This window comes from Pleurodeles waltl, chromosome 6 (genome assembly GCF_031143425.1).
Source record: "Pleurodeles waltl isolate 20211129_DDA chromosome 6, aPleWal1.hap1.20221129, whole genome shotgun sequence".
Lineage (NCBI taxonomy): Eukaryota > Metazoa > Chordata > Amphibia > Caudata > Salamandridae > Pleurodeles > Pleurodeles waltl.
In genome coordinates, this window is record NC_090445.1 from 1,531,565,240 (window position 1) to 1,531,577,666 (window position 12,427).

Genomic DNA, 12,427 nt, shown 5'->3' on the forward strand with positions numbered 1-12,427 from the left:
GTTGTAAACTAATGTCCGAATGAAATTACTTCACTGGTTATCTCGAGGATGAAAGGAAAATAGATATATACGTCTAGACTGTGCTTTTCAGGCATTGACAGACCTACACATTGGAAGCATCCTAGCTTATTGTCTCAAAAACAATCTCATTTTCAAATTGGTGTGACCAGTTTATTGGGGGCTGGCGGCATTCCCATCGAGCTGGTGCCTCTTAAATGCCGCTGGGATCAAGCACAGTCAATCATGTTAAAATTCGTAAGAGTCTTCAGTAGTCCCGTCAGCTTTTTGGAGGTGCAGGCGTGTAAGGAATGCTCCCATTCTCCTTATAGGTGACTTCATCTTTGTTCTCAAAGTACAAAGTACCTTTTACCTTCTATGCAGCCTTTTGCGTTTGCTTTTCTGGCTTACTGTAGAACGAATTAACCTATTAAGTGAATCATAAAGGGCCTCATCCCTCTGAAGTTGCCCACGTGAAAGGTCTATAGTGCGATGCAGGAAGATATTGTCTTGTACATCAGCCTGAGCGGCATCTTTGGACAGACTGAAATGTACTAAAATGTCCTAGCATTAAACTGTAAAGTGAATATATGTTTAGCTTAATTTTATTAAAAATAATCCTTGCAACTTCTGACTCCACAATTCTAAGAGGGAGATTAGCATTTAGAGTTTGGGATATCATCGAACTAGCAAATACACCACTCCCCACCCCCCCAAAAAAAGAAATGCAATCAGCATTTAGTCTACCAGCGATATTGGCCAGTAGACATAAAATCACCAACAGCCAGAAATCGAAAACTACACATATATATTTGTATACGAACCTCTGGTTTTGGGGGACACTGATACAGCAGAGGGACCGCTGAAGTTGAATTTCGCCAGTATCAGAAGACTGCAGAATTATTTTCTTCCAATAAGAAGAAACATACGCAGGATCATAAGATTGAGAATTTAAAAATATTTTTCAGGTATTCTTACAGCTATCCCTTTGGCAAACGAAGGAAGATCTAATTTGCAGTTAGGGGAACTGAAAGAAGAAGCTATTGGATGCCCGTCGACATTCCCCCTTGCTGCCCATACTAGCTGTCTGACTCATCAAGCATATAAAATACAATTGTGTTGTGTAGAATGTCACTTTCTCTTTCCCAGGCTACTTCAGCAATATTGACAAGCATGAAATAAGCTCTGCCTTTCCCCTGGTTTGACTCCCTCCCCACACTGCACGAGCACTGACACAGGGCCAGAGCTGTAGTTTCTTCCCAAAGACGTGATCCTTGGAGACAACAAAGCCCTGGAGCAGTCGCAGTGCCCTAATAAAGCCATCCATGTCTGCTCGGGGGTCTCATTAGCGTTGGACTGGACCTCGGCCAATCAGTCATCTTCGTGGCATCCATCCCTACAGCAAACATCTCATTCCAGAGGAGGCTACTGCAAACAGCAAGGAAACTTAGGCATCCCACGCACTCACACTACTAAAGGCCATGAAGAAAGCATGGAGGCGGCCATTTAAAGCAATACACATTGTCTTAAGAGTGCTCAGCTGTAGGGCTTTTTCTAAAGAGGGAAGCCCCTAGTGGTGTATGTAGTTTCCTTGACTCTCACATGGTAGCCGTTGCTAAGCAAACAAGGACTTGCACATCAGCAGCGCTCTGAAGGGTACCCAGGGGTATCATAATCAATAAAGATAAATATCAAGTCAGAGGTGTTTTTAACCTAATACAGATTTCATACACAATTAAGTTAAGAAAACTGTTAAAACAAAGCACTACAAAGAAAACAGGGGTCTCATATACATTTTTCAAAATCCATAGAGCAAAAGAATATTGAAAATAGCGATTATGTTTCATAAAGCCTGGTAGCTCTTATCCAAGAGAAACCCTAGAAAGTGTCTAGTCCGTACACCTTATGTCCCTTCCCCCCCCCCCCGACGCCTTTCTAAAAATCTCAGGTGCATGCTCCTGTGGAATTTATTTGACGAATTTTATCATAGAGTGATTTAAGTACAATAGACTGCTCATGGGGTCTCCTTGGTTCTAAAATTTGTTCTAATTGCGATGATGAACATTCCTTCTCTGATGCTTCGAGGGTGAGGGATGGTGCAAACTTGTCTTTCAAATTCTATGCTTTTATTAGCGCCACAATTTATGGGTTGGTGACATGATCAAATACGTTTTTCTTGATAGTAACTTAATTTCTTGCAGCAATGTTTTTCTAGTATCCTAAAACTACAGAGGCTCTTGGCATCTAGCAGTTAGGAAGCACTTGATTAAAAAACAAGGCCAGTCATATTGGGCACTTTCGGTTGTCACTGGGTGCCCGTGGCTCCTGTTATTTCGTGATCAGGAGCAACAAGGGAATACAATCATTCTGTATCACTTGTTGGGTGTTTGCTACTTGGATTTTGTGCAGTCTAGTGGTGCCAACTTTATCTTAGTTGGTTTCTGGGGCTGCATAGGTAGACCCAGAAATCCATACTTTACGGGAATAAATGCTAAACGCACACTCTCAATCCTTAACTCCCAGCAGCTGGTTGCAAGGGTTGGTTACAGCACGGAGCCTGTGCCTACAAAGCATATACATAGTTTTGATCGGCAATGCTAGACCAATGAGGTAGACCAGCAGACACCATATCTAGAGGTTTGCAGGCTTGTCCTGGTATGGAGGCTGCTGTCTCTTTTGCTGGTGGTGCCCAAGAGACAACAGATACTTCATGCAGGTAGGACAAGTTGCAGGAGGGAATTTTCACTCCGAGTTGCAAGAACAGCAGACATTACCCAGGTCCGGCACAGGAATGCACTAGTTATGCCCACACGGTTGATTCCAAGAATGATGATACGATTCCATATGCCCTGGTGTATATGGAAACATTGTTTAAAGTTGAAAGGTCCCTGCCCACAGTGGAAGAAGTATTGTGTGGGTTTCTTCCCGGATACTTTTAGAAGGAGCAAGATTGTTAGAAGATTTGTCAATAAAAGCATGTTCCCGGATGGACGAAATTATTGTGTGAAGGCACTGGAGTTGACAGCAGTTTCTCAGTTGATGAGGCTATGAACAATGAATGTACCCCTTAATGGTGAGCGACATCAACTTCAAGCAAACATCCCACTAGTGGGGGTCACATTCCTGGATTACAAGGGCCTGTCTAACACTGAAGTACAAACGGAGAGGTTGTAGGGATTTTATACAGGACAGTCACTATCCAGTTGGCCTCAACTCACAGTACATAAAAACGCTGTACCTCCAAAGGGTTGACAGACTGCCCCCATTTGAATTCCTCTTGAGGACAAAGAGGGTGGGGGCACACAAGGCATCAGCAGCCTAAGGGCTATACTGGAAGTAAAGACGTCTTTGCATCCATATGGCCTCTGAAAGTCAGAGACCAACCTCGAGACCAAACTCGGGCTGAAAAAAAGTGAACAGAAAATTTATGGGGAAAAAATAAATCAAATAAAAGGGGGCGTCACTGCCTGCAACAACAGCTGCTAATTTTATTTTGGGATGTGCAGTTGGTGTGTTTACAGTTTCAAAATTTCCCCTTGTGGGATTGTGTGAGTACCATTTGTAAGAAAACTCTTCAACCAATAGCCATGACTTTGCTATTCATCTCCAACTTGTCCAGAAGTCCTCAATTGAGCTCACCATCTGAAATATAGGCAAACTTCGATGGCCGGGGTAACTGTTTAACAACTAACTATCCAAACCTATGGTAACCATCACACTCATACCTTTTGAACAAACACAACAAAAATCATTGTGCATGCCTTCTCAAATCCATGGCCCAATCATTTTAAGACCAGCACTTTCTGATCACACATCAAGTACCTTTTGCAATCTTTATTGCCCTTCAATCTATGTAACTCTCCCAACCGAAAGACTGTGAAACTATTCAATGCCTCAAATCCCTGCTATATTCTCAATAAATGTCTACGAAGAAACTACTGAATAGAAATATTACCTCAAGAGATCATCATTTACAATACCCTCAAACATATCACCAAATAGAAGTTACAGATATTAGACTGTGTGCGACATGAGAAGTAGGTGTTTCTGCAGGAGGTATCATACGAAAACCCGTGTATTTGTTTATGGAGCCATGAAAGCATTACTGTGAAACAGAAAGTAGTATGAGAGGCAGGGCAAAATAATTTTCTACATTAGAGAAGTCCAGCTCAGTCCAGAAGGCGTGGCTTCATGCGAGATTCTCAGGATAACTACTTTGTAAATGAGATCCATTTTCATTAATAGTGTGTACAGTTACCTTTTGTAGATATTCTCAAATTATGGCTGGGATCTAGCTCTTGTGAACCTGGTCCTCCCTTCGACACCACTACTCTACTTCCACCATTCCAACAATCGAGACATCAAAGCTAGAAGATTATGCCACCCGACCTCCTCTGCTGAAATCAATTCAGTACAAATTTGTTGTTTAGGTTTCACCTTTACGTTCTGGTCTACTGGAGCATCAGCACCACTAAATGCACACTCTTGAACTCATACTTCAAGAAGAGTGGACCCTGGTCCTGGAAATGGCAACGCCACTCCGTTCCTATTCTTCTCAAAAAGAGGTCTGCCAAAGCAGTGCACGGTAACACAGTGAACACTGGTTTAAATCTCTGTCTTGAAGTAACCACGTCTATAGAGACGTTCATTATCTTAGAGATCAGGTTTGTGACTAGTCAATATCACTGCATGGTCATTTTAGACGTAATTTTGAACTCAGTTGACCATGTTCTACAAAGTGGATTCACTAACAACAGCACTGCTTCTAATGTATGGCGAGCATGTTGGCATACAGTCTTTACAGCAAACAAAAAGAGGGTGGATTAACAAATGATGCCTCTGAAAACCTGGGAAGACTGGGGAAGATTCAGTCGTGTGAGGCTAATCCTCTGTTTTGAACACCTCTGCAAAAGAGTTTTACCACTAACGTCCATCATGCTCCCCTGTCCCCTTCCTTTGAAAGTAGCAGAGATGCAGGTGCAGACATGTTTCCCATCCAATGGAAGAAGCCCAGCCAAGGACATGCAGGACAAACACAAAAAACAGGTCGAAAACAAGAATAACATCTGCTTAATGACTGATTGTGAACCAGACTTCAAAAACCAAGAACATTTACTGACTTAGGAAGGTGATGAGAAGCTGGGGAACACAGAACAAGTACATCATTCCAACCAGTGCATTAAACGGGGCCTGTATTGTCTGGTGCGTAGTACCTGCACTTCTTTTATATGAAACGAAGAGTATCTGCACTTCTCAGCACTGCGACAAAGCATTTAATAGGTGAGTTTTAGCACTTTTCAGGAGCAAAGAGCTACTCTGGATAGTGAGTACCAGAACTTCTCTATTTTCATTTAAAGCACTGATTCCAAGAGTAGCACCACACAATGGTGTGTGTGTCCATTTGTGTGTGTCTGCGTATGTGTGCCCATGTGTGTTTGTAAGACTTGAATTGTGTGCGCCTGTTCCCTGCCAGCTGTGCGAGGGCATCCTGCACTGCAGCTGCCTGTGCTGCACCTGCAACATCTGCGCTATAGTTTACTCTGGCTGCTGAAGCGGTACTAATCTGTGTGAGGAAGTTTCAGTTGTTGCTTCACCTGTTCCAAGTCTGGAATAGTAGGGCCAGTTATGCTCTTTGTGCTGTACCTGCTTTGTGTGAGAGGAAAGCTTGCACCGCCGCTGCACTCCATGTGAGCTTCCACTGCTGTTGCTTGTGCTATAATTGTCTTCATTATGCGGGGAGACAGGGATGCTGCAGCTTGTATTGCACATGTTCTGTGTGAGGGAAGTGAGCACAACCTCTGCTACACATGCTTTCCCTTTTTGCTAAGATGTGATGCTTACACTGCACCGGATTCCAGTCTGTGAGACTTGTACTACTGTTATATCATATGCTGCTAGTTGTAGAGTGTGCTATTCACAGTAGAGCAGAGGTCTTCAAACTGGGGGGCGGGCCCCCCTTGGGGGGCCTTATGTGATCCCAGGGGGGGCGCCAAACTCTGGCGAAAATAAATATTATACAGATAACATGCCTTTGTTTTAAGCAGAAGCATGTTATTGCAGTTTTAAAATGGTAACAGTACTTAACTGCAATGTTTAAATAGGTTTAGATATATTTAAACATTGCCATCTTTCTAAAATAATTGTGCAAAATTCTGAGGGGGGCCCAATGATTTTTATTTTTCAACTGGGGGGGCGCGGCATTAAAAAGTTTGAAGACCTCTGCAGTAGAGTTTCTTTGTGCTAGGATAACCACTGAGTTACAGTGACAGCTACACTGTTACATATTTCAAGAGGAAAATTTTTACCATTCTTCTGAATTGAAGCATGAAGGACTGACTGCGAATATTCAAAGCAAAAAATCAGCACTCAAGCTGCAGGGACAGAGAATGAGCAATCTAACTTAGGGATCGCCAGGAGGACGGATGCTGGGGGAGGAGACCTGGGAATCTTATCCCAGGTAAACTTAGTAATCATGAAGTCTGGAGGGCCCTGACAAACTGCTCTTTGAACAATGATCATAGCTCCGAAGGTTACCCTGCTGCGGTTTACCTGCTGGGGATAGGCAGACAGACCGAGTGTCGCAAAATAGGTGAGATATGATCTGATCCAGTGAGCCACAGCTCAAGCAACATGAAACATCCTGGACGAACCTCAACCTGTTCAAAAGCTTCCACTATCTATGATATTCCTATTCCGTGTGAGAGTGAAACCTGCACAAGCCTGTACTGCCCCCCCCCCACCTGCCCCCCTTTGGGCTTCCATTGATGCTGAGAGATGCTTCCATTTCTGCTGCTTTACTGTCCCTATTCTGTTTTAGTGAATCATGCATTGATGCTGCCAGTAAACTGCATGTTCTGTAAATAGGGAACTGGAGGAAATTAGCTCCTGTGTTCTTCCACTTCCCCAAACCACCTGGCTTGTCGGGGGATGTGGTGTTCGGGAGTCGCAGGCTACTGAGGAAGAGGTCGGAGAGGATGTGAGGTTGGCAAGGGATTTGGACAGGTGCGCAAAGGATGGCTTGAATGAAAGGGCTAAGATAGGTGGAGACAAAAGGTTAACTATTTGGTGTTTGACACTGTTTCATGATATTATGAAAAACTGGAGGTTGGAAGGTAGGATGGTATAGGCGGTCTCAATTTGTATTGGTGAGGCGGGGCTTGGATAACTTGTTGTTCAATATGCCTGGTGATGCTTTCTATGCGTTGTAACCTGTTTTCATTTTAAAAAAAAGCCCTTTTGCACACTCAGCTAGTGTCTGACAAGCTTGTCTTGTCTCGAGCAACATAGCTTTTACTACTGGTACCCTTGCGGTACAGTTTGCTTGTGCATGTGTGTATGCACATGCCTTTGAGAGAGAGAATTTGCACCTCTTGCCGGTGCTGTACCTGTTCTAGGTGAATGAAATGTTCACTATTGTTGGCCATGCTCTACCTATTTTGTGTAAATACAGTAAGTTTGCTTGCTTGCTTTCTATATGCACATTTCCCTGCGATGTAATCTTGCACTATTGCTGTACTGTGGTAATTGCTTTGTGGGCACCTTAACTGCTGCTTAATAAAAACTTTTCAACACACCAAAGCAAAAATTGCTGGCTTAATGAGTGCTTGTTCTTGCTGGTTATAATTAATTCAATACTAGTCCAATGAGAGGAAAACATTAACCCATTGTACTCTCCTAATGAGACAATTACAGTATTTGGCCTCACTCAGTGTAGGTGGAGCCCTTTGCAAAGAAAACACGGCATTTAAGAGGGAGAAGCCTTTGAACGGCTACTTGGACTCCACTTGTTGAGCTTCAGTTCCCTCCAAATGACTCCCCCAATGATCTTTAATTGACTGAAGACATCAAATTGGTGGTCTTACCGCAAGCCCCCTTGTGCTTGACCTTGATCTCCTTCTTGAGGATGCAGCCCATGGATTCCAGCTCACAGGCATTGCCGTATGTGCGGTTGTCGCTACCGCAGATGGGGTCGTAGATGCTTTGGCATACCTGCTGGCACTCGCACACCGCCTGTTGGTTCTTCACCACGCATGTGGCTCCAAACGTGCACTCGGAGTCCAGGCACGGGCTCGGGGTGCTGAGGTCTGTGCAAGAAAGCAGAGCATTAAGGCCTTCACCTCACCAGTCACCGGTGAACTCTGGTCCAAACACGAACAACCCTACTGACAGCAAGCAATTCAAACAAGCACCCTCGCCGCTACGCAAGCCTACTGCATACCGCTTCCTGCTGGAGAAAATGCTGCTGAGACCATGTCAGGCAGCCTTTGTGTGAGAGGATGGAGAGACAGCTACATACAACGGCAAATCAGTGACACTATGTGGTAATTATTACATCAGTTCATTGTCCCTCCTTTTGGGAAGAGTCTCAATCACAAGGGGCAACTATGGATCATTGAGAAATGATCAGTGGCGAAATCTACCAATCTCTCCACAAAGGCATTACTTCTCCACCAGGAGGCGGTCTGACAGTATCTAATCTTAACATTCAATGTTGGCAAGCATCATACTGTGGGCACAATTCCTGTTTGGCACTGCCAACCTTGGGGTGGGGCTGTTTCACCTTGAAGGGCAACAGAATGATGAAAAGAAAGCACTTTGAGAAATCGTTTGCCTGAACCTGTTCTTCTGGTGTTGGCCATCAATGAAAGCAGGCAGACGGTTTTAACCTCCTCCTGCTGGACTCTGTGACCCACTGTCCACTAAGTACTTCCTGGCTAAACTATTCTGCCTGGCTGAGCAAAAAGAATAACAAAGTTATCACAGGGTGACAACCAGCCTTTAATAAAACACCTAAATACACCCAGCTGGTGACTAGAACAGGGACACTGTGGCTTATCGCGAGCCCTCCTTTCCATATAGTTCATGAAGCAATCTCCTATTTCCCTCGACCTATGGACCTCTGCACAGCCTAACTCAGGAACATAATCAGGCGGTACCTCCGTCCCCCCAGCATGAAAAGTTTCAGATATCCGCGAGGAAAGCAGTCACAGGATAAGGAAGAAAGTTGGTGTGTAGATAGGACACGTCGCGCTGTCAAGCACCCAATTACCCTTCTGTCCATCCTCTGCGTTATCTCCGGCTGCAAGGACCAAAGCTCACTCTCTGCTCATCCATCTTCTTCGCGCCCCCTCCCCCGGGCCACAATCACCGGGTGCATCGGCGGAGCGCCTTCCCTTCTATTGACCGGGGCCGGCACGGCGTGCGCCTCCAGGAGCAGGCGGCCCCTCTCCCGCAGGACTGCCTGAGCCCTCCGTAGCCTGCCAGTGCTCCAGCGCACCACCCTGTGGGTGCCCGGCACAGCCTTCCTATCTAGGTCAGCTGCGGCACACTTTCAAAAAGTGCCGGCGAGGTGTAAGCAGCGTACAGAATATATATGAATAAAGAGAGAGGGAGAGAGCTGGAGGTAAAGTGAGAGAGGGACTCCTGGAGAGCGGCGAGGAAAGCAAGACCGGGAGGCAGTCAAAGGCAGACAGGCAGAACGGGGTGGGGCAGGAGGAAGAAGGGGGGATGATTGGGGGCAGGATGAGGAAAAGAGACAAGAAGAGACCGGACAAGAGAGGGAAGGATACATGATGAGAGACACCGGTAGAGGAGGCACGGAGACGGACAGGTAAAGCGAGGGAGAGAGACGACAAGGGAGGAAAAAGGGAGACATGAAAGAGACAGGTGACGCGCGAGAGAGAAACATGAGTAACACGAAGGAGGGAGACACGAAGAGACAGAGCTCAAGCATGGGGTGGAGGGGCTACAAGGAAAGACCCGGAATGTGAGAGGAGGGACAGGAAGAGAGAAACCGAAGAAGCGAGGGAACCGAGAGTTTCCCTACGACATGATACTCCAGGCAGGAAAAGTGAAAGCGGGCGGACGGGTGAAGGGAGACAAAAAGAACGACAAGAAAACAGAACAGAGAAAGGCGCAGGTATAGAAAGAACAGGAGATAGCCCATGAGACATGATAACTGTGAAAGGAGAAAGAAGAGAGAGACATCTTGGAAATGGGTAGAAAGAGGCCAAGCGATGGCAGAACAGAGCGAGAAAGACAGAAACAGACTAGAAGAGCGCAGGGACAGAAAGAAACCGACCGAGAAAAGTAAGACTGGAAGATAGAAAAAGAAAGCGCTTCGAACCGTCACCACAAGAGAAAAGTGAGGGAGACATCAAGAAAAGAAAAGTGTCCAATTAAGTCCAAGAGTAAGCAAATGACAGTCAAGAAAATATTCACCAGAAAGGAGAGAGAGAGGTAGGAGGAGAAAGATAGGAGCGAGAAAAGGTTAAAGACAGAAAGAGGAAGGAAAAGTCACACCAGCAAGAAGACAAAAAAACGGTATCACCCATGCGAAACAGTATACCTGCGTGTCTATGCATGTGCACAGGAGCATCATGATGATAGGACAGCCCCAGCATGAGAACATGTGACATCACGCATGCGTGAGCATGACCTGGAGGCGTTTTTGTTTTAATTTGCTGTTCCAAGATGGAGGACACCCATCTTGGGAGTAATACATTGTTAACACAAACAGTGCATCAGAGCTCTTTAAGAAACGAGAGGCCTAACAAGCCCTCAGAACTTATTTTAAAATGGGAACAAAGACACCATTGGAGTAGGGGGCAAGGATCAGCAGTGGAGAGGGGGAGGAGGGCTGAAGTACAGGCGATGAGTAGTGGAAGGCAGCCTTGGGGAGGGGGCAGCAAGGACCAACTTGCTTTAAATAATATAGAAGATTTAAAAAAAAAAAAAAAAAACTGGCCTTTACGGGACAAGTGTGGGAAGAAATGGATGAGGAGTGTGAAGGAGACGGAGCACAATGGAGAATGCAGCAGGGTGTAGGAGAGAGAGAGCGAGAGAGAGAGAATGCATTCAGCCAGAGTGCTGAAAGCAAAATGAAAAAGATCTCTAATGTGGAAGGATACATTATCCAAACAAAAGGATGGTAAACAAGCTATGCACCACTGGAAGGACAAGCATAAAAAAGCATTTGCAATGCAACGGGTCTCGCATTTCTCCAAGTTAGAGCTATTATCAGTTGTAAACTCCCAACCGGACTTTTCTTGCCGCATTAAATGGAGAAAAAAAACTAGCGCAATCGCGCTGCTTAACAAGCGAGATTGCGCTGCGAAAAAAAGAGAAAAAGTAGTCCATAAACCGGACGGAAAAAGCCAGCCTCGTATGTTTTCAGTACTTGGTCACGGCACTCGAGGTGGGCTAACCACTGGAAAAGGCATGACGTATGCATGCCTTCCACTAATGAAAGCAAGCAGATTTTAAAAGGCAAGCCCACGAACCAATCAAAGACACTGACGTAACATGGGCGGGGCTCCGAGCCCTTTTCTAACTACAACAGCGTCTCGCGAACGATACGCCTGCGCAAGCGCAGGCTATGCAGGCTCGACCCTAAAAAGAGGAAGGAATGCCACTGAATAAGATGCATGTGAATGAGACTGACAAGAAAGCTAACAAATGGTAAGCAATGATCAAAAGCCCATTTTAAGTATTGAAATCATCCACAATAGGCAGCGGATGGCTAAAACCTGCCTCTAGGTGAGCCCTAAAAACAAGAGGGTTAAGGAAGCGACCAAGCGGTAGGACAGCAAGATAAGGGAAGGCAGCAATTGAGTGAGAAAAAGGAGAAATATAAAGTAGGGCATTACAAAAGAGTAAAGAAAAGGGTAAAGTCTGAGAGAAAATAAAACAGGATACAAGCAGTACAATGTAAAAAAAAAAAGGTCTTAAAAAGAGGAAAGAGCCCAGGAAACAAAGACAAGTAGAAAAAACACAAATCAGAGAGAGGGAGAAGAGAATGCATTTATACAATGCTTTAAACAGGCAGACACGGTGTACCTGCACTTCTTTCATTTGAAAAGGAGAGCACTGGCACGTCCCAGCAGGGCTGCAATACGTTTAATGGGAGAGTACCAGCACATAGGTACTTTGGATAGTAAGTACCAGTACTTCAACGTTTACATTCAAAGCACTAAACATATACAGCATGAAATAACAGCTCAGACGAGAGGATGCAGAAAAATAATTAAGAAAGCAGTGTAAGTGAGAATAGCAGAGCAAGAAGACGACGAGAGAGCAGTAAAATAAGACACGAAGAAATAAATATGGTGCAAACAGAACAGATAGGAAGGAAATAGACAAGGAGCGAACGGTATTAAACGGAGAGAGAAGGATAACAAGAAGAGGAAAGAACACTAAAAAAAGAGGATAAAGAGTTGAACGAAAAAAAACAGTTTAAGAGAGCGGTGATAAATAAAGATGAAAGGGAGACGGTAAAAATGCGGGTACAAAGAAGAGGAGTAATGAAGAGATTGGCACAAAGGAAAAAGCAGAGAGGGACATTGCCTGGGAGCAAGGACTCGGCTGTGTTTGAGACGGAGCTGGGCAGGAAGGGAGTTAAAGGCGCATCTCAGATGAGGACAGCCGACGT

General features: G+C 45.0%; 1 protein-coding gene across 4 annotated transcripts in view; it reads right to left on the reverse strand.

Annotated features, from left to right (window-relative positions):
• The window catches only part of AGRN (agrin), a 591,795-nt gene that overhangs the window by 120,874 nt on the left and 458,494 nt on the right, over positions 1 to 12,427 (reverse strand). For all 4 annotated transcript variants that reach the window (XM_069241113.1, XM_069241112.1, XM_069241114.1 and 1 more), the window contains one exon: positions 7,860 to 8,081. In XM_069241113.1, the coding sequence (XP_069097214.1) occupies positions 7,860 to 8,081 (222 nt within the window). The remainder of the gene's footprint in view (positions 1 to 7,859; positions 8,082 to 12,427) is intronic.